This window comes from Furipterus horrens, unplaced genomic scaffold, assembly GCF_987537825.1.
Source record: "Furipterus horrens unplaced genomic scaffold, mFurHor1.1.pri manual_scaffold_6, whole genome shotgun sequence".
Taxonomy (NCBI): domain Eukaryota; kingdom Metazoa; phylum Chordata; class Mammalia; order Chiroptera; family Furipteridae; genus Furipterus; species Furipterus horrens.
Genome location: NW_028327176.1, coordinates 52,434,593 through 52,458,267, shown reverse-complemented (window position 1 = coordinate 52,458,267; position 23,675 = coordinate 52,434,593). Strand labels below are relative to the sequence as shown.

Below are 23,675 nucleotides of genomic sequence, written 5' to 3'. Positions count from 1 at the left end.
ATTTTCTATTGTGTTTTTCTATGATTACTGGGGTTTTTTATGCTTTCTTATTGTAACTTTTTATCCCTGGCTGGTTTGGCTCAGTGGATTGAGCGTCGGCCTGCGAGCTAAGTGTCACTGGTTCGATCTTCCAGTCAGGGTACACCAGAGAAGGAAAACTCTGACTCCAAAAAACCTCCGCTGCCTTGCGGCATACCTCTTTAGGGGAAAGGCTAAGGGAGTAAACCCCAACAGAAAATCCGGAGCTGGAGTCCCTAAGGCGGTTTGACGCTGTAGTCAATACCAGCAACTCCTGCGGCGCACCTGAAGCCAAGCTATATTGACTCCGTCTTTCCCTTGGACCCTTCAGCTGCGAAGAGAGGAGGGGTCTGCTGCATGGGCAACAGCAGACCCTCCATATCACCCTGCCCAGGCTCTGTAGCTTCAGCTTCACTGGAGAGGACACTCCAGCGTCATCGCAAGATGTCGATTCAATACGGGAGGAGACAGATACCGTGTCACTCCCGAGTCGGACTGCACAGCCATTCTTGGCGGTGCAGATAGACTCTTAAGAAGCTACACCATCGTCTCTCGAGACGGAACATGGGAGGAGACAGATACCGTGTCACTCCCGAGTCGGAGTGCACAGCCATTCTCGGCGGTGCAGATAGACTCTTAAGAAGCTACACCATCGTCTCTCGAGACGGACGGCTGCCGACGACGACGACGATTGTAACTTTTATTTTCTATCTTTTGCTATTGAGACTATGAGTTGTTGTTTTTTTGTATACATAATTTTAAAGTATTTTTAAGTATATTTCATTGACTATGTTTTTACAGTAGTTCCATTTTTTCCCCTTTGCTCCCCTCTGCCCAGTACCCCCCTTCCCTCTAGCAATCCCTCCCCCTTAGTTCATGTCCATGGGTTGTGGATATAAGTTCTTCGGCTTCACCCTTTCCTATGTTATTCTTAACATCCCCCTGTCTATTTCATACCAACCAATTATGCTTCTTAGTCCCTGCACTATTTCCCTATTTCTCCCCCTCCCCCCTCCCAGCTGATAACCCTCCAAATGATCCCCATACCTATGATTCTGTTCTTATTCTGGTTTGCTTAGTTGGATTTTGTTTTTATTTTTTAGATTCAGTTGTTGATAGTTGTGCATTTGTTGTCATTTTAGTGTTCATAGTTTTGATCTTCTTTTTCTTAAGTAAGTCCCTTTGACATTTCATATAATAATGGCTTGGTGATGATGAACTCCTTTAGCTTCACCTTGTCTGGGAAGCACTTCATCTGCCCTTCCATTCCAAATGATAGCTTTGCTGGATAGAGTAATCTTGGTTGTGGGTTGCTTTTCATCACATTGAATACTGCTTGCCAGTGCCTTCGAGCCTGAAAAGTGTCCTCTGAGAAATCAGCTGATAGTCCTATAGGCACCCCCCTGTAGGCAACTCTCCGCCTCTCTCTTGCTGCCCCCAGGACTCTGTCTTTATCTTTCACCTTTGGCATCTCAGTCATGATGCATCCTGGTGTGGTCCCCTCTGGGTCCAGCTCGCCCGGGATTCTCTGTGCTTCCCAGACCTGTATGTCTCTCTCCTTCACAAAATTTGGGAAGTTTTCCTCATTTTTTTCAATTCTTGCTCCCTCATTCTGCACTGGTTGACTTTTTTTCTTCCTTATATTCTAAATCATTGATTTGAACCCCGGTTTCCTTCTCTTCACTATTGGTTTTGTGTGCATTTTCCTTCGTTTCATTTAGCATAGCCTTCACTTCTTCTCTTATGCATTTGCCATACTCAAGCATATCTGTCAAGCCTGTGAGCATCTTTATCACCAGTGTTTTGAATTCTGCATCTGTTAGGTTGTCTAGCTCCTCATCTGTTAGGTTGGCTATTTCCTCGTCACTTAGTTCTCCCACTGGAACCTTGAGCTGTTTCCCCTTTTGGGCCATACTTCTCTATCTCCTCATTCTGACATGCTCCTATGTTTGTTTGCCTCCACGTCCCAGGTAGAGCTGTCACTCCTGTTACATTGTAAGGGGCAGAGCCTTAGGGATTCATCAGTACAGGGCGACCTGTTTCACCACATTGTGGCGCTATGTGTGGGGGAGGGGTCTGAGAGGGAACCATGCCACCTGCCCAGCATTCACCTTTTCCAGGCACCTCTCCCACTTCTGCATCGGACTGGTGCCCCTCTAGCACTGCCCTGGCCGTTGTTCCCAGAGTGGGTGGGTCTGCAGACGTTCCAGGACTGTGGGGACCCTTTAAACAAGAGGACTCTGCTGAGATCCCAGCAGTTTCTGCCTCCACCACAACCCCCACTAGTTTGCACAGTCAGAAGCAATGAGGCTTGATTTTCTCTGGTGCTGGGACCGTGGGCTGCAAGGTCCAGTGAGGAGCTGGGAATGCTCTCCAAGTGTCCCTCCTGACTTTTTAAAACGTGTGACTGTGCTTTCTTCCAGCCTGCTGCTGTCACTGCTGCTACTGGTGCCACTGCTGCTGCTGCTGCCGCCGCCACCACACCACATCCTCTCCGCCCCGGCTCCGCCCCTCCTGTCTGGATGAGTATTTCTTCTTTATATCTTTGTTTGCTGGACTTCCATGCAGTTTGATTTTCTTGAACTTTTGGTTGTTTCTAGTTTTGAGGTAGTTGTATTCCTTGTTAGCTGTGGAGGGAGACGCAGCGTGTCCATCTACGCCTCCATCTTGGCCAGAAGTCTTGAGTTGTTTTGTTTTTTTTTCCCCTATGCTAATAATTACCAAAATATATTTTTGTATTTACCCATTGTGTACTCCATTCTCTCCATAATACTAACACTATTTTTCAAAGACTCATGTTGGTAGTAGTGGTGGTTTTCTTCTAGTTACTTATCCTTAAAGGACCAGAGTTCTTTCCAGGCCTGGTTTTGCCCCAGTAACAGGTTGAGTGCATTCTTTCAGACAGCCCATTTTCACTTGGACACTGTCGGAGTTCTCCTCAGAGAGGTCAAGCTGGAGGGCTGGGTGCCAATTCAGTTATCCAACATCCGAGGGAGCAGCAAGGGGTCAGGGTCATGGGCCACCCTAGCAGTTCTCATTCTTACTTGGTTTTTCTCATTTTTGGCAAGGCTACAGTAAAAACATGCCAGACCTAATGTGTCGGGCCTTCTTCCTGGTACATAAATAGTTCTGTCTCTTTGTCCAGCCTCACACACCCAACTACCAACTCAGTGAAGAACTTGCTGCCTGAGGCCTTGTCTCTGTGTGTCCAGGTCTCCAGACACAATTCACCCAGAACAAACACCTTGTGAAATCACCCTCCAGAGTATGCACCAAAGGCTTTCAGTCGGCAGAACTGCCTGCAAGTCCAAGCCACCTACTCCTCCAACTAGTCCTAACTCCCATTCATCTTGTCCCCTGTAGGATGCTCCTTGAGGTTCTCCCATGTGTCTGACAACCTTTCAGTCCTTCCCTAAGTAATGTAATCAGATATAGCAAGTGAAAATATAGACAGTCAGTTAAATTTGTATTTTGAATAAATAAATTTATATTTCAAATATTGTCTCATGCAATATTTGAAGCATGCTTATATTAAAATACTCACCGTTTATCTGAAATTCAAGTGTAACTGATTATTTTGAATTTTATCTGGCAACCATGTCCAGGACACTACATAAGTCCTTTGGGAAGCAATTTTGAGTCACCTCGGATTGGCTTATCATTTTCAAAAGTAGGCTACTTTTAAAAAGCATAATTGTATTTGTGGAATTTCTTCAAAATAACAGAAATTTTCTGACTCATCCCTGGTTTTGTCTTTCTGGTTGCTTGGGCAGGTTTCTTTTCTTATTTTCACAGTAAGAGAATGTACCATATTTTTATATTTACTAGGTAATTTCTGTCCCAACTGTAGATGTGGGATAATCAGAGCAACATTCTCAAGCGACTTTCCTTTTTATTTTGATACAAAACTTTATTACGGAAAAATTCAAATAACTTTAAAAGATACCAAATAGTATAACAAATCCCTATGTACTCACCTCTAAGTTTTAACAATTTTCAGTATTTTTTTAGTTCTATAATTTTTAATATTTTGAAAATCTGACAAGAGGGCCACCCATACCATCTGTCTTCCCCCCTTACAATTTTTTAAAAATATTTTAAAACAAATCTCAGGCATCATTTCACCCATAAATATTTCAGGACTTTCTAGCATTCTCCCAAAAATACTTTCTTGGTTATCCCAGCCCACAGTGTCTTCTTGCTCCAAATCTGTGGGTGACCTTTCTCACCTCAATTAGTTTATTAGGATTCTTCAATTCAGGCACCAAATGAGGATACAAGTATAAATATACATACATTCTGTTATACCTCCTGCTTCCCATCCCACGTGCCCAGGGACTGATAGAGAGAAAAGAACCCTTGGGGATGCCTTACCTTTAGAGTGTCAAAGTCCTTCTCCAAGTAGGAGCCACACTTTTCCCTCTCCCCGATTGAGGCAAAGAATTTGCTCCACCAATCAATGAACTCCTCCTCCTGAATGGGTAGAAAGACACCCACCATTTCAGAAGCAGAACTTGCAAAGCAAGGTCTTTCTGGGCTGACCACCTAGCAAGGCAAATGGGTTAGCCTGGACTTTAAAATTCCTCTGTTGGGTGAGTTCAAGGGAGCAGAGAGCTGGAACTTCCCATCTCTCCATGGGCCGAGACTGCACAGATTAGAAGAAAGATTTGAACATTTTCTTGGTATTAAGAGACAAAGGTTGTAGCCTGGGTCCTGTCCCCCAGTCATTGTGGGATTCTGTTAAGTTCTCATATCTCGCTTTTCCTTTCTGTGAAGTGGGCATAAATCACCATGGTAGCTGAGGCTAAATTTTGACGGTGCATAAGGTAACTCTTTGGAGAAAATATCAGTAATGTTATTTATAAATGTCAATAATGTATTATTTATTTTAAAAAATACAGTAGATTCAGGAAAACTCAGACCCACAAAGAGCTATCCTGCCACCCCTTTACCGGAACAAAAAAAAAAAAAAAGAAAGGAAGGAAGGAAGGAAGGAAGGAAGGGAGAGAGAGAAAGGAAGAAAGGAAGGAGGAAAGGAAGGAAGGAAGGAAGGAAGGAAGGAAGGAAGGAAGGAAGGAAGGAAGGAAGGAAGGAAGGAAGGGAGGGAGGGAGAAAGAAAGAGAAAGAAAGAAAGAAAGAAAGAAAGAAAGAAAGAAAGAAAGAAAGAAAGAAAGAAAGAAAGAAAGAAAGAAAGAAAGAAAGAAAGAAAGGAAGGAAGGAAGGAAGGAAGGAAGGAAGGAAGGAAGGAAGGAAGGAAGGGAAAGGAAGGAAGGAAGGAAGAAAGAGAGAGAGGAAGGAAGGAGGGAAGGAAGGAAGGAAGGAAGGAAGGAAGGAAGGAAGGAAGGAAGGAAGGAAGAAAGAAAGGAAGGAAGAAAGAAAGAGAGAGGAAGGAAGGAAGGAAGGAAGGAAAGAAGGAAGGAAGAAAGAAAGAGAGGAAGGAAGGAAGGAAGGAAGAGAGAGAGAGGAAGGAAGGAAGGAAGGAAGAAACAAACAAACAAACAAACAAAAGAAAGAGTTATCGAAAATCAGAACTCATCCTCACTCAAGGTCAAATCAAGGTTGAATCCTTGAAAAATCAACAAATACTAAGTGTCCATTATTCAAAAGACACTATGTTGCATGTAAGAAATTAGGAGGAGAAAGGAAGTCTGCAACAGCCCACTCTCTGCCCTTTCCTTCCTCCATTTACACACATTTCTAGGAAAAGGTAGACAAGCCTGTTGCGGCACACACTGGTCTCTCTACCTTTTACCTCCTCCTGCACATGCTGTCTCATAGCTTTCGTATCTAGAATGCTCCTCCAGCTGTGTCTTATGTGTGTGCTGTCACCCAGTGAGTCAGCAAGCTTTCCAAAGGTAGAATGGTCACTCTTCCCCAGGCCTCCCCCCAGAATCCTCAGGGACTGGGCACTTGGTCTGTGCCTGCAAGTTCCTTTAAAGCTCACCAGTTTGGTGGGAAGGGCCAAGGACAAGGAATTTACTTTCTTCCTCTATGTGAGGGGGTGAGCTAAGAAATCTCCCAAGAGCCTGCTCTGACTCTATAAAATGAATTGAATGTCTACTATGGAGTTTCTGGAAATGTCGCTGGCTCCCTTTAAACCAAGGCCCAGTCCTTTGAGTTCCAGCGTATTAAGGGTGAGCACAAACTCAAAAGACCCTGGGAACCTGAACAGGAACAATGGGGAAAGGGTAGAATGAGGTTCTTATCCTGGAAGTGTGGCCAGAATGTGGTTCCCAGATACACAGGACAGAGAGCAGGTGTCAGAGCGAGGCTGAGTTTGAAGAGAGTCGTTGTCTGAACAACTTACCATGAGGGTCTTCTGCAGCCAGAAGAGAGGAAAAGAGGTTCAGATGTGTTAAGACATAGGGCAGCAGAGCTTTCTCACTTGTAACCACTCTTGAAAAAGCCAGCATAGGGCAAGACAGACCTTAGCCCTAATGTTTTACATTCAATTGAAAGAAAAAAATACTATGGATCAATAAACATACACAGATACACATATTAAATTCACACAATCACCAACACGTGGAAGGCTCTATTTACACAGACATGCTAAAATGCACATATACCCCCCAAGTACACACATTAACACAGGCAGATATGTACACATAGGTAGAAATGGTTAGAATGGAATTTCATTGAGCTCTTTGAATCCTCCTCAGTCTTTATTTTCTTCCCCAGCCCAGATACTTAAAGATCTGAGTTTATGTCTCAGGCTCAGAGTCAGGCATAAATAAGCAACAACCAAAGTGTTTTGCACAAAAAAATGACAGGAGCACAACCCCTCCTGGGAAAGTTATTATACTACCCTCAGTCTTGAAAAATCAAGTAAAATTTTGACAAAGAATATGGAGACAGAGAATCTGAATAATATCTGAATAACAGTATCAATTAAATAGACAAACATGTAATCTAAACATAGAAAATATACCTTCTTGTCCAGCACCATTGGAGCACTTAGAAAAATTAAAAGCCACAAAACAAACCTCAATAAAGTCCAAAAAATAAACCCATTATCAATCATATTCTCTAATCAAATATAATAAAACTGAAAATTAATGAGAAATTTAAAATCTAAACTTTTAGAAACTTAAAGGTACACTCTTAAAACCCTCCTAAGTTAAAGAGAAGACTGAAAACACAGATACTTAGAAAATACCAACAGTGAGAAAGCTATGCCCCCAGATCTGTGAGTGGTGGCCAATGATGCTCTCAAAGGAAAATTCAGTGTTAAACATTTTTGTTTTTATGCAAAAGAATGAAATTATCTGATAACTCAAGAAATTAGAAAGAGAAAAGTAGGAAGACCAAAAACTGAAAATGACAAGTAGAAATCAATCATTAGAAAGAAAAGGCTATTACAATTAATAATTAAACCCCAGAGCAAACTTTTAAAAGACCAATAAAATAAATATTTATCAAATCTAATTGTTAAAAAGTGGGTATACTGTTAGGAATCAGAAAGATCAAATAAAAAGATATTATGGGGAGAATAAAAACATTAAGGGGTTTACTACACCCAAATCAATGACAAAACCTTGGAAAATCTATAAGTAAGATAACTCTCTAGAAAAAATATAAATTGCCAAAATAGATTCAAAAGTAATATAAAACATAAAGAGATCAATAACCCTGAAAGTCGAAGAGATCTCAAAGAACTACTGTACTTCCAAAAAACGACATCAAGCCAACCAAGACGGTTTCTTCAGGGAAAAATCCTATCAGTCTTTCAATGACTAAATCATTCTTTGTTCCACAGCACAGAGAAAAGAAGCTTTCCCATTCATTTTGTGAAGCCTGACTAAGACACACACACACACACACACACACACACACACACACACGGGTTAATTCCATTCCTGAATAAAGATGCGAAGATACTAAACAAAACACTAATGAATAGATTACTGCAGGAGATCTAACATTGTCAAGCTGAATTATTCCAGAATGCAGGAGTGACTCAATACCACTGAGTAAGGAAAGAAAACCCACCTGATTATCTATAACAGAAATTTGGCAGCTATGGCCCACTGGCTGGCCACCTAGTTTTATAATATAAATATTACCTATGGCTGCTTTTCAGCTACAAAGCAGAGCTGAGTAGTTGTGACAAAGACTTTATGTTCCCAAGGTTAAAATATTTACTCTCTAACCACTTAAGAAAAAGTTTGTCAACCTCTGATCCATAACATGCAAAAAAGAAGCAGGGGTGAAAGGGGTGATAAAATTTTTCACTTATTCCTAAATGAAACTCTCAGTGAATTAAGAATAAAAGGACGTTTTCTTAGCATAATAAGAATATCTTAAAGGAATAGCCAGCATTGTGCTTAATAGTACCAGGCATTCTCCCCTCTGGGTTTTTGGACATAAGGCTGCCTCTGCCAATCGTTTTCATGTGATATGGATACAAAGAAGCAGTAATTAAGGGTAGGTGGGAGCCAGGACTTGGGACGCAGACTAGCAGCGATCAAATCCTGCCACTCCTGCCTGTGTGACCCTGGGTAACTACTTAACTTCTCTGTGCCTAAATTAGCTTATCTGTAAAATGGAAAAATTAAAAAAGCACCCACATGATAAACTTGTGAGGAATAAAATGAGTCAATATGTTTAAAGTGCTTAGAACAGTGCCTAGCACAAAGTGCAAAGTGTTTACTGCTAATACTGATAATAATATTGTTTCTTTTGTGTGGACCAGGCTGGCTCTCTCTCAGACTGCCAGCAGGAGCATGGCTGGCCACAGCTTTCCGGAAGGCAATTTGCCTGCATGTTTCCACATCCTTAAAAATGTGAATTACACTTTGACCCATCATTCCTGTACTCGAAATCTAGCCCAACAAAGTAATCATAGATACTCATAAAGAATTAACTTAATTTACAATAGTAAAAAACTGGAGATAACTGTTCAACAATAAGGGACTGTTTGGGTAAATTGAGAATCCATATAATTAAATGTTATGCAATATAAAAATGATGCTATAGAAATGTATTTACTGACATGGAAAGTTACTCTCAATTGATAAAATTTATGAATGGTCAAAAAGTGAATAATGTAATTTTATTTTAATAGAAAGACCAAACCCCAAATGTTCATAGCAATTACCTCTGAATAATAAGATTATAAATGTTTTATTTATTCCTTAATTTTTGTATACCACTCAATTTTTTTCTGATTTTTCACTGTATACATGTAGTCCTTACATAATTTTAAAAATTAAAGATTTTTGAAATAAAGAGCAATAGCTAGATGCTTCAAAAACATTACCAAGAAAGTGAAAAGATAATTCACAGAATGATAGAAAATATTGCAAATTATATATCTGATAAGGGACTATAATCAGAATATACAGAGAACTCACATAATTCAATAATAAAAATACAGATAACCCAATACAAAAATGATCAGTGCATTTAAATAGACATTCCCCCAAAGAAGATACACATATGGCCAATAAGCATATGAGAAGATAATTAACAATATTAGGTATCAGAAAAATGCAAATCAAAACCACAATGAGAAAACACTTCACACCCTCTAGGATGGCCATAATCAAAGTCAGAAAATAATAAGTGTTGGTGAAGATCTGAAAAAATTGGAATCCTCATACTGCTGCTGGGGATGTAAAATGGTGAGTCATTTTGGAGAATGGCCTGGCAGTTCCTTAAACAGTTAACCAGAAAGTTACCATATGACCCATCAATTGCACTCCAAGTTATATACCCAAGAGGAATGAAAACTTATGTCCACATGGAAACTTGTACATGACTGTTCATTGCAGCACTATTCAAAATTGCCAAAAAGTAGAAACTAATCCAAATGTCCATCAACTGCTGAATGGATAAAGAAAACGATCTACCCATACAGTGGCTTATTATTTGATAATAAAAAGCAATGAAGTGTTATATGCTACAATATGGATGAACCTTGAAAGCGTTATGCTAAATAAAACAAGTTAATCACAAAAGACCACATATTGTATGATTCCATTTATATGAAATATCCAGACTAGGCAGAGCTATTGAGGCAAAAATAAGTAGATTAGTGGACACCCTACCTTTTCTCTTATTACCATGGGTGCTCTACTTGCACCCCAACCCTGCACTGGTGTCTGGGGTCCTGTGCCTTCTGGTCTACTCAAGGACACTACTCCATGACTCTTCTCACCCTCCTCTGCATCATCAGACTTCCCTCTCTACTAGGTCATTCCCATCACCATTCAAACATGTGACACTAGTTCCCCACCATTAAAAAAAGAATCTCTGCCTACATACTCTCTTGGCTCCCACCTCATTTCTTTCTCCCTTTTATAGAAAAACTCCTAGAAAGAATTACCTACACTTGTCTCTAATTCTTGTTTTTCCATTGTCTCTGCTCTACCAAAACGTGTTTGTCAAGTCACAATGACTCAGGCCTCCATAATCAATCTAGTAGCAGTATCTGATATAGTCAGTCACTCCTCTGTCTTTGAACTATCCATCCCCCTGCCCCCACCTTGCCTTTCAGAGCACAGTGATCCCCCCACATCACTGGCCACGCCTTCTCAGTCTTTGCTAATTACTTCTCGTCACTCACCCTCTGATCATCTATCTGAGTGACTCTGGGCCCTGTGCTCAGACCTCTAATTCTCCTCCTCATCCACTATCACTCCCTTGGGATTCTCCTTGGGTTTTACATCTTCAAATAGCAGATACATTAATGAATCCCACACTGAGCTCTCTTCAACATGGATGACTCCTCTGAACTCCAGCTGCCTATTTCACATATCCCACTGAACATCTACTAACTTTCTCAAATGTGCCATGACCAGGACCCAATTTCTGATCACCCCTCATTTACCTGCTCCTTCCAGTGTTCCTTTTATAAGCATATGCCAACTCCTTCCTTCCAGATGCTCAGGCCAAAGACAATGCAGTCACCTTGGACTCCTGTTCCTTATGCTCCACACTCAATCCATCAGCAAATCCTACTGGCGCCACCTTCAGTACATATTCAGAATCGGACCGCTTTTCTCCTGGTTCTCCATCATCTGAATTATTGCACCCATCTTCTAACTCACCTCCCTGCTTTTACCTTAACCATAAAATCTATCTCAACACAAAAGCCACACATATCGAAACATGTCACCTCTCTGTGCAAATCTCTCCAATGATTTGCCAACTCACTCAGAATAGAGCTAAAGCCCGTCCAACAGCAGCAAGCTAAGGTCCCTCTGCATGAGGCTCTCACACCTCTCTGATCTCACGCTGACCCTTGAACATTCCCAGCACCTCCATGCTCTTCCATGGCAGGAACTCTATTCCCATGCTAGATCCAGAACTGACTTCTCCACTTCCTTCAAGTCTTGACATAAATGTAATCTGTTTTACCCTCCTTATTCACCATATTTTAAATCACAACTCCCTCCCAGCAATTCTTATTCCACTCTTCCTTGTCTTTTCTCCTTACCAACCAACACCCTCTGACATTGTCTATATTTTACTTAGGTGTTTGTTTATTGTGTCTTCTTCCCCATGAGGACAGAAATCTTTATCTTTTTTAACACTATGTCCCAATACTTAGAACACTGTCTGGCACATATTTACAATTCAGTAAATAATGATGTTTGGTGAATATGAATGCCTAAATAGCAGGGGGATCCTTGGCTTCTAAATTTCTAAAAGTAGATGACATGCCATTAAAATAATAAGTTTAAAAGGATACTTTGTCCACCTAGTTTTCCTACCACATACAGATGAGATGAAAATGTACAGGGAGAGAAGCAAGACTAGAGATTTGTAATGGTGTCTAATAAGGCACCCCCAAACCCTGCCCCCAAGGTTAGCCCCAAAGCTATAGGTGTAAGATATTCCTCCATAACTTTGGGGATCTGGTAAGTAGCAGCCACTCAGAAGTTGCCAGACTGGGGCATGGGGCACTTGGCGGAAGATGGCTGATGGGCGTTGTGTGAGAGAGAGCCTAAGGCAGTCTTTGTCATCTCCTGCAGATCCCAGAATTCATGAAAGAGCTGCCAAATTGTACCACACTCTCCAGAAGGACTTGAAAGTGGGACAAGAGGGAGATAGAGCCAGGGAAAGCTAAAAGGGTCTTACGGCCAATAGGATAAGACTGTGGTCTGCATGCTCAGAAATTAATGGACCTATAAATAGATCCAAGGAGGACACATGCTGGTGACCTGCAGTCCCTCTCTGTGGAAGTCATGACATGATGAAAGCCCAATCCAGAATATAGCTGCTTCTCAGGGGTGAGGACAAGGAGGAAAGGCCCCAAACTGACAAAGATTAAATCGACACCATTGAAGAATACCAGGACTTCCTGCCATCAGGAAAAAATGTGAGTTCAACAGAGAGATTAAGTTAAATTACAGAAAAATTACAGGTGTGACTTGAAAATATCATTCCTGCTGTTTCACTAATCTGGTTTCCAATTGAGTTATGTTAAGCCCACTTCTTCTACTTTTCCCCAGAAAGTCTGAGAATAAGTTAGCATACCTATAGCAATGAGCCCCACAGAAACAGAATGGCCCTTCCCTGTCTTAACCCAGATGTGCCAAAGCCAACCAACCCTCCGATGTTGGTAGAATCCCATAACCCAAAGGTCCTAAAGGGTCAGATGTTCTCTAATTCTAAAGAGTGTTCTTGACCTCATTCTGCAATAGCTAGGCATCCAGTCTGGCACCATGGCAAGGAAAAAAAAAATGCAAAAGGCTTGATTGAAGTGTCATCTCAGGCTTTGGCAAAACATCTGACCATTAAAACTTTATTTTCCCATGTCCAGGGTTCAAGGCCCCTCATTGTCCAGCCAGCCAAGCAAAAAAGTCTGATCAAGGCACAGACTGGCAGCCTCTACAATTTCAGCTAATAGCCAATATTTAGTTCCTGAGCAACCAGAGCCATGTAACAAAGACATGCTTCTCCAGACCTGATCTAATGGGTACTCTAATCCCTCCAAAGACCCAAATCAGCACAGCACATTCCGAACATTTAATCTCCTATTTTCATTCAGTGGACCTAACACATTTCATAAATATTGGTAGCAAAACTGACAACAATAACCTAAGCCTGCCTTTCTGTGAAGTGAAGAAAGTGTAGGGGAGGGGTTATATTGCTTGCATTCTCTCCCGCATGATGACCACTTGAATCAAAGAGAAAAGTTCTTGGTCAAATGCATTTACCACCAGAGTTATAATATTATACCTTGGGTCGCTATATTGACCTCTGAAAAGAAGTTCTTTTTTTTTTTTTTTTTTTGTAATTTTAAGCAGGCCTTCATTGCCTACTTCAACCCAGAGGTCGACATGTAGACTGTTGAAAGTAATTTCTGTCAGCACAAATCATTATCATCAAGATAGTAATGATATAACAACCCAACACTGGGGTTATTATGAGGCCTTGAGTTGATGCCCGTAAAGATATTCTGTGACCAGTAAAGTTTATCCTGATAAATGCTCTTGTTGATATTGCCAATGTCATCAGTTTGATCCCCAACACTGCTGCACCATAACTTGACATGTGCATAACTGAAAAAATAATATGATGAATCCTCTAATTCTTTGATTAATGTCATAAAGTTTAAGAAACAGAGCCATTTGCTCACACCACATTAATTTAATTTAATTTGATCATCCCTACATGTAGATCAGACAAACCCCCAGATATGAGGCACCTCAATTTCAAACCTACCCCAACCCATGCATACTGAACCTCTCATGCCCTCGAAACCACACAAACATATGCCCACAGCCAGCTACCATGTTGATTCAGCAGAACTCTACACACTCATAACAAAAATCACTTAATTATTTCCACAAGTGGAACACTGGGCTTTCAACCTCTCGTTGACACTTTCTGCAGTCCCTGCCCCCATGTCTGTCGAAGGGGGATCATTGCTCTGCTTACTCTTACTTCAAGCTGGACCAGCAGAGGTGGGAGGGAAAGGAAGACCTTTAACCAAAATGCTGAATTGCTTCCAAAAGGCCCAGTGAATAAATGTGTCTGAAATCTAGCAAAGTCAAGCAGATGGTGAGCAGAGAAGGGTCAATTTGAGTGTTGGCCTATTCCAGATGGGAGACTCAAATGAGGTGGGGAAGCCTGTGGGGAATCCCAGCTTGCTGGCCCTTTCCCAACTCAGGAGCCTAAGGGAGGTATGTGGGCCCATTACTTGGTCCTCAGAAGACAGCATGACTACATGCCCCCCATTCAGAAAGCCCAGAAAAATGGAATCTATCCAGTAGGTTGAATGAAAGAAGACCCCATCAGAATCTTCAAACTTAGGAAGAAAGCAATGAGACATCACTAATTCGGAATCTGAGATGATTCCAATAGGGCCTGGGCCAAAGCTTACCTTACCTTCATTCTGCTTATATAGACAATTTTGCTTACCAAGAGTTCCAACAATCTACTTCAGAGAAAAACTATTTTTGAAGGCCTTCCCAGAACTGCAGAAGCATTCATCAAACTATAGACACTAATCTTAGCTACCTTAAATTCAATTTAGAAAGTATTTTGGGGGTGCCTACTATGTGCCAAAGTCAACTGACTTTCTAGTTACTGTGTGCATTTCCACACACAAAATCACATTACTTCTGAACTATTTTATATTTTGAACTTGCTGCTAATTCAGTCTGGTTTCCCCATGTCTCAATGAATGTAAGAGAGGTAAAGACCCTGGGTAGGTTAGTAAGCTTCACTGAGCATTCTCAGGAGGACTCGAACTCAGCAGTGAGTTCCAAGCACTGTTTTGACCCAGGCTAGGGGGCTGGAGGGGACAGGAGTGGTGACAGGACCAAGATCGGTAAAAAGGCATTGAATTAGACCTCAAAGAGAGCTTCTTATACTGCAGATTTCCAAGGAAAGCTAAGCATTCCTCTCTGGGAGGAGAAGACACTATCTTCCCTGGATGGGAAATCAGGTCCCTTGTGGACCAGGGGAAAGACCTCTCAGGAAGAGGGGAGCACGGTGCGGTGGGGGCGGAAACAAGGATGGATGGTGGGAGGGGGCTGGGGCCTCCTCCGCCCTGATGAGGCCCTGGAGTTTGCCAGACGAGTTTCACCCTGGGCTGTCCCCCCTGCAGTGTGCATCCAGGGAAGAGGGGTGCACCCCCGAGGAGACCACAGGAATGCCAAGCAGGGGAACGGCTCCCTGAGCCAAGGGCTCCGGCAACGAGGATCCAATATCGGCGGGTGACTCCAGCCCCCGTAACAGGAGAGACCGTAAAGTATGTGCTCTGCTTCCCAACCAGCAAACACAGCAAATAACCAATTACTCCAAATAGCTAACAGATTTCAGCTCTGATTTCCCTCCCCTTGCCTCCCCTGTGCCTTCACTTGTCATTTGATGGACGATTTGTATTTTCTCTGAGAAAATGAGAGAAGGAATGACTCACAAAGGAAGGCCCAGATCACACGCAGTGACAGGCATCAAACCTCCCTAATCAGAACTAATGGGAGCAGGGGAGGCCAGGCTGCACTGGCAGCACATCTGAACCTAAGATATTTTTCAAAAAGTATAGTTTTGTTACTTTTAAGCACATACAGTAATTTTTGCTAAACCAATATTGCCAAATACATGTCCTTAAGAAACCTATTTTAAGGAGAAGATAAGTACATATCTTCCTAATTAACACAACTGATATGTACAAAAGTACAGGTAAAACCACTGATGTTATTAAAGTTAAAATACTCTCCCTCAAACTCTGGAGTTCAGAGGTGCAACCATGAGTTAGTTCTGAGACAAACTGCCTTGGATGCCTTCTGGAAATGCTTCCTCACTTCAGAGCCACACCCTGTAATTGATTCCTTTGCTCAGAAAATCTATGCTTCAAAGTCTTTGGATAAATTGTTGTCAGTACTCATGAGCTGTGCAATGAGGCATTCCCCCCAAAACCTGGAATTAAGGCAAATAGGTCTGTCCTTAGAGAATTAGACCATGAAATCAATGCGTGGTTGTTCAAAGCAAAGAGAGGCAAAATCACCTCACCAAGGAAGAGTGGCTCCTACCCTGAGCCTTAACCCTAAGTGAGTAGACTATGTGTATTCATACATCTAAAGAAAGAATATGTCTGTGGGGAAAAAAATGAATTGGTCAGTCCCGGAAATAGAGGGAAAGAGGATAAGGGTCTGTTGAAGTTGTTCACATCAGCACCATCAGGGGAGAGGGGCATGGGCTTAGGGGCTAAAGCTCTCCCCACTTTTGAAGGTAGATGCTTCCACCCATCTTGATCAGCTGTCACTAAATTTCAAATCACAGAATTCTCTCTCCTCATTTTGATTCCTTACTCATTTCCAACCTCAAGTTGGCTTCCCAAATGCTGAGCCTATAGAGGGACCACAGCCAGACCACTCACTACCCGAGGTCATATCCCCTGCCTAAGCAGAAGGGTTTCTCACTGTAATCTCCTAAATTGGCAACCTCAGTTTAGAGACTTGAGAAAGATATATCCAGCCCTAAGAAAACTGACATACAGGGTTCATGATCCACCCAGCCAAGGCTGCAGAAACTTCCCTAAAAGAACACCCCTCCTGGCAGGCCTGTTGGGAGAGTCAGGTCTCCTTTACTTAAAAGATTCCTACATAGGAGTCATAGACAAGAACTATGTCCCTGCCCAGCGAGCTAACACCGGATGGCTGCAACAAACAGAAAACAAACTCTTTAGCCCAATAGAAAAGCCTCAGATGCTGCTTTCCTTCTTCCTTCTCCACCCTGCTGGATTCTTAACTTGCCAAGTAAAAATATAGCATCCTTTGACTGTTTCCCTCTTCCTGTTATCTGAGTTTGAGATTAGAGGGAGCCCATGCACTAATGGACAGAAGCTATCTGAGCTCCCAGTACTTGACAAGCAAGGACTTCCCTCTGTAAGGACAGGATGAAAGAAAAGAGTAAGGTTCAAAACAAGAGGAGTGGAATGAAGATTAAGACAAGTGGTTTGATAAAGAATTGAACAAAAAAAAAAAAAAGAACACAAATGGCTAATTTATGCACACAGGAAGTCTTAGGAGGATAACAGACAAGAAGTTAGAATTGCCATCTTGAACCTGCATGAAGACAAATATGACTGTCAAACTTAAAACTATAATATTTAAATAGCCAAGAGCTGAAAACAGCCTATGTGCCCATCAATAGATGAGTGGATCAGAAAACTGTGGTACATTTACACAATAGAATACTACAAAGCAGGAAGAAAGAAGGAACTCCTACTTTTTGCAACAGCATGGATGGAACTGGAGAGTATTATGCTAAGTGAAATAAGCCAGGCAGTGAAAGACAAATACTATGTGATCTCACCTATAAGAGGAACCTAATGAACAGAATAAACTTACAAGCAAATAGAATCAAAGACATGAAAACATGAAATAGACTGACAGTGGCAAGAGGGGAGCAGGAAGAGGGAAAATGATGAAAAGAGAGGGAAGGGATTAGTCAAAGACATGTATGAATGACCCATGGACATGGACAATGGTATGGGGATAGACTGTGGGGGGAAGGGACCTGGCAGAGGAGGACAAAGGAGGAAAAATTGAGACAACTGTAATAAAATACTAATTTTAAAAAGACATTGATTTCCAGCAAAATGAAAATCCAGAGGGCCACAGGAACTCCCCAAGTAAAAACACCTAAATTAACAGATATCTTCAAAATCCTTTTTGAATGAATGACTAAGCCGATAAAAATGTTTAAAAAAGAAATCCTTGGGGGCAAATAAGTAAGCAAAAATCCAGGAAATAAGGGACCAAAATACAAACTACCTGTGGGTCCCAAAAGCCCAAGCTGGACATTTAGTTTTAAGTGAATCTGGGTTTGTAGTATTTCCAGGCATCTGGTAGAAGTAAACATATATCCTCTCTGAAAGAAGGTGACTTTCATCCAGACCTCAAAGAACTCTCAGATAAAGTTCCCAGGAATATGAGTTCACAATCAAAAATAGTGAAACACACAAGGAACAAGGTACCATGAGCAAGAGTCAGCTAGAAACACCAACTGTGGATCATACCTGTTAGGACAACAGAATTATCAAAACTAGGACTTTAAGGAAAAAAACTGTTTAAAAAATAAAAGGTATTAAAAATATGGCAAAGAAACAAGAGACCTTCTCAAATAAACAAGCAGTTTTGGGGGGAAAATTTTTTTAAGATTAAAAACATAACATTAAGACTAAAAACTCAATTGATGGGGTTAAATGGCTATTAGAAACAACTAAATTAGGACTATGTGAATTAGGAGACAGATCTTTAGAAATTAAGCAGAGTGCAACACAAAGATATAAGTAATATGAAACAAAGTTGAACTGTCATGAAAAATAGGAACAGTCCAACATAGACCTAATCAGAGTTCCAGAAGGAAATGACAGAAAATGCGGACTATGTAATATTTGAAAAGGTAATGACTGAGAACACTCTAGAACTAATTAAAAGAAAAATAAAAAACAAAAAACAGCCCTCAGATTTAGGAGGACAAGAGCATGATGGAAGCCAGAGATAGTGACATAAATCTTCAAAGTACTGACAGAAAATAAGTGTTATTTCCAAACTAAGGGTGAAATAAAAATATTTTCACCAATAATGTAAAACTGAGAAATTTTACAATGAATTGACCCTCATTTAAGGAATTTCTATAAGCTCTACTTCATAAAGAAAAATGATGACACTAGCCATATACAGGTGGGTTAGCCGGTTGGAGTGTTGCCCCACACACCAAAGGTTGCAGGTTCAATCCCCTGTCAGGGCACATACCTAAATTGTGGGTTCAATCCCTGGTAGGGACGCATATGGGAGGCAACCGATGGGTGTTTCTCACATCAATATTTCTCTCTTTCTCCCTCCCTCCCTCCTTTCCTCTTTCTCTAGAATCAGTAAACATATCCTCAGGTGAAGGTCAAAAAAATAAATAATATGATACTGGGAGGAAGAAGTCTGATATATGAAAAGAAATAGTACCTGTGGATTACTGTTAACTAGAAAAATTAATTACTTAAAAGATAATGTTTAAAAATGTAGTTTATAAAAGTAAAACAAAAGTACTGAAAAAAAGCTTGTAAATTGGTAGATGATTAGAGTTAAAGCATTCTAATTAAGTTCCTTGCAATATTCTGGAGGAGGCTATAAATACCAGTCAAATTTAGACTTTGCTAAGTTGAATAAGTACATTAAAGTTTGTATATTAATCATTAATGGAATATAAACAACATACAGTTTTAAAACCTAAAAGGGAAGAAAGAATGAAGCAGGGGGTGGGGCAGGAATCTTGCAAGCCAAAAAAAAAAAAAGAGAGAGAGAGAGAGAGAAAGGGGCAGAACTAATAAAGATACAAAATAAGATAGCAAAAATAAATCTAAATGTATAAATAAATACAATATATTAGATTCTCCAATTTGCCAGTTAAGAAGACAACATTATCAGAATGCATTTTAAAAATCCATCTAATTGCTGTTCACAGGAAACACCTAAAACAGTCACAGAAAAGTTATGTGAAAAAATAATGAAGCAGAACTTCCCTAACTTGGGGAAGGAAATAGACTTACAGGTCCAGGAAGCACAAAGAGTTCTAAAACAACTGGACCCAGGGAGAACCACACCAAGACACATGATAATCAAAATGTCAAAAATTAAGGCTAAAGAGAGAATCTTAAAAGCAACAAGACAGAAGAAAAGAATTACATACAAAAGGGTCCCAATAAGACTATCAGCTGATTTCTCAAAAGAAATTCTGCAGGCAAGAAAGGACTGGCAAGAAATATTCAAAGTAATGAAAAGCAAAAACCTACAACCATGATTACTCTATCCAGCAAAGCTGTCATTCAGAATAGAAGGGCAGAGAAAGTGCTTCCAGGACAAAGTAAAACTGAACGAGTTCATCATATACAAACAACTATTATATGAGATGTTAAAGGGACTTGTTTAGAAGAAAGAGGGTCAAAACTATGAACATTAAAATGAAAACTGTATCACAACAACCAACAAAAGAAGCTAGGGAATCAAAGCAAAGGCAAACTAAGTAGGCAACGAGAGTGGGAAGAGAATTATAGGTATGGGGAACATATTGGGGGGAGGTCAGCGGGGAGGGGGAAGTGGGGAAAGGGAAGGAGATGATGCCGGAACTAAGAAGCATAATAGGAGGGAGTGGAGTAGACAGGAAGATGTTGAGAAGAACTATATGTGCAAGCAATGGGCATGGACTAAAGGGGGGCAACAACTGGAGGGAGGGGGGTCACTGGGTGGAGGGGAGATGAGGGAAAAGAAATTGGGACAACTGTAACAGCATAATCAATAAAACATTTTTTTTTAAATGGATCAATAATTTTTAGGATAAAATGGATAAACTCCTATAAAATATAAATCACTAAAAGTGACTCACATAGAAACATAAAATCTCAAAGGTCCTATAAATATTTTTTTAATTGCATCACCAGTTTAAAATATCCCCAAGAAGAATGCTGAGTCTAAACAGTTTACAAATGAATTTACCATTCAGGCAACAGTTAATGGCAATCTTCTGTCATTCATTCAGAGTCTAGAAAAAGAGCAAATAGACTCTATTTTTAAGATTAGTATTATCTAAATACCAAAACCTTAAAAGGAAAGTATTAAAAAAAGAAACTTCAGGCCTTTATCATTCAGATGCAAAAAAATAAAAATTTCCTAGACTAAATGTCTGCAAACTAAATCCAACAATAGATTTAAATTTAAAAAGTGAACATATCATGACCAGGATAGGTTGTTTCAGAAACACAAAGTTGTTTCAATATTAAATATATATACATTTATATATATATATATATGTTTATACATATAAATATAATTCACTACATTAACAGATTAAAGGAAGAAACTCATATGATCACCTCAACAGGTACAAAAAGAACATTCAATAAAATTTAACATCATCATGATTTAAAAAAAAAAAAACCTCTTTGCTAACTAGTAATCATTTACCTGATAAATTTCACACTCATTTATGAAAAATAAAAATACGCACTTTTATATTAGAAACAGATAAGAAAACTCTCTATTATCAGTTACACGGAATATTAAAGTAAAGGTCCTAGTCAATACAATAAGACAAGAAAATAAATAACAAAAAAGAAATAAAAAGTACACAGAAGAATCAAAACTGTGATTAATCACAAATTGTATGATTTATTACACAAAAAACCCAGAATTATCCTCAAATCAATACAATTAACAGGCAAGTTCCACAAAGTTTCTGGATGTGACACCATCATATGAGCATTAAGTTCATTTATATATGAGCAAAAAAATAATAATTAGAAAATGTACTTTAAAACCCCCAAGTAAAAATAACACTAAAGCATAAACTAGCTAGAACTAAATCTAATAAAAGCAGTACCAGACCTTGTGGAGAAAATTATAAATGTTTATTGAAAGACATTAAAGAGGATCTAAATAAATGGAGAGCTATATTCTATTCATGGTTAAAAGACAACATTATAAAAATATTCATTCTCTGCAAATTGATCCAGAAATTCACTGTAACTCAATCACTAATCACAACAGTTTGTTTTTTGTTTTTTTTTTTAATTGACAAGCTGATTCCAAAACTGAGGTGGAAAAGCAAAGGCAAGAATAACATCAATACTCATGAAAAAGAACAAGGTGGACTATTTCCGGTACCAGATATCAAGGCTTATTATAAAGCTATAATATTGTAAATAAGACAGTGTAGTATTAGTGCAAGGAAAGACAGACTAGTGGAACAGAACAGGGAGCCCACAAACAGACCCACACTTAAATGAAAACCTGATACATGGCATAGCTATCATTTATATCCTCGATCAAGGAGAAAGAACAGGTCATTCTATAATGATATGAATTCACTGGTTATCTACATGGGCAAAAAAGAAAATTCTAATCTCTACATTTACATATACATGTACTCACATCAATTCAAAGGGATTAAGAACTTAAGTGTGAAAAGTGAAACTCTAGAAATTTTAGAAAAATATGTACATGAGTATGTCCTTTTTTAAAAAATGGTTGAAGCAACAGAGAGGGAGAGAGACAGATAAAGAGAGATGAAGTGATAGCCCAAGATATCCAAAATATACATAACAGGAATTTCATAGGAAGAGAGCTTAAAAATGACTTGAGCCTAGAATTTAAAGGAATTAATCTAATGGTATTTTCAAATAGCTGGTTCTTTGGATGAAAAACAACTATAAAATAGATAAAATGCCATTAAGCCTAATAAGAAAGTTTTTTAGAATACATCTATAAAATTAGGAATGGGGGAAATAACAAAACAGACACTGAAGTACTTTCTTCTGTTGTAATAATATGTACTAACAGGCAATATCTGGGAACATCTAAGCCACCAAACTGACTAAAAAGTAGAAAGTGATCAAAGAATCCCTTCCCAACACATCCTGGGCCCAGTTTTACAAAGGAGTACAGGGTTGATGCATCTTATACAATTACACAAGCTATGCATTCCTAAAAATCTTTTATAATTCAAAACTCACATAATCATTTTGCAGAAAAGATAATGGGTATCCTATTAACCAGCTAAACCTTAAACACAATTCACCCAGTCACCACCTTTTAAATTACATAACTGTTAAGCATTTTTTAAAATTTAGGTTGATTTATATTATTACATATTTTGTATATAAGCAAGGCTATTAAAATATTTATATGGTGTAATTTCCAACTTGTGCCATTCAAATTCATTAAAAAAATGGCACAAATGTATTTTTAACCCTTTAAGAAATAATAATTCTAATGCCATAGACTGCTCAAGAGCACAGAAAATGAAAATACACCACAAAAAAAGTATTTTATGAAACTATTATAACCAATATCATAAGCTAGAAAGGTAAACTAAAAGTAATCTTTATTAATAGAGATGCAAAAATTCTAAATAAGCAATAGCAAATATAACTCAATGATATGTTTTAAAAGTTCTAGTTACAAACCTCCCCTTGAGCAGGATTAGAAAACACTACCCATTCTCTTAACTAACAATCGGACTCTGGTCCAGAGACAGCTGGAAACCTGCCGCTAATCTAGATTGTCCACCGCAGCTCAAAGTGGACGAGCTGCATGTTGACCAAGCGTCGACTGTGCTTGTTCTGAAACCCATTCATGCCAGTTGTACTAATATGGTAATTAGGTCAATGCAAGTATTACAAAAATGTATGAAATTTTAATTTAAAAAGAAAGGGCATTTTAACTATGAGAACGAATTTAATACTGCTGTGTGTTTTTTTAATGATGACTGTTAATGTGAGATAACAAAAAAGGTGGGAGGAGGGGATCTTAAACTTTAAAAGGACTCCACACAGATTTTTTGCAAGTATTCTAAAGATCTCATCAAACTTCAATAAACCTAACAAAAATCACTTTGGGTGTGGCTTATACCCAAAGAATGAAGTGACACTCAAATGACAAGTTCAAATTTAAAGAGGCCTTAGCATGTGTCAAATAACTGAAAAATTAAGATATATGAATACGGTTTGAAATAAATTGTTTATGGTACATAACATATGACTTTTAATGGGTCTCTGTTTAATCAACTTTTTCAAGTAGCCAACCATCTACCTTTCTTAATTGATTGAATAAGAGGACTTCAGTTGCAGTAACTCTAATATCATAATCAACAGACCCATTTGGGTTTACCCCAGGAATGCAGGACGATTATACATTATATTA

At 39.4% G+C, this 23,675-nt stretch overlaps 1 protein-coding gene across 1 annotated transcript in view; it reads right to left on the bottom strand.

Annotated features, from left to right (window-relative positions):
- Positions 1–23,675, bottom strand: part of DYSF (dysferlin) — a 206,061-nt gene that overhangs the window by 28,326 nt on the left and 154,060 nt on the right. The window contains 1 exon segment of the mRNA XM_090281506.1: positions 4,393–4,491. Coding sequence (XP_090137632.1) covers positions 4,393–4,491 — 99 coding nt within the window.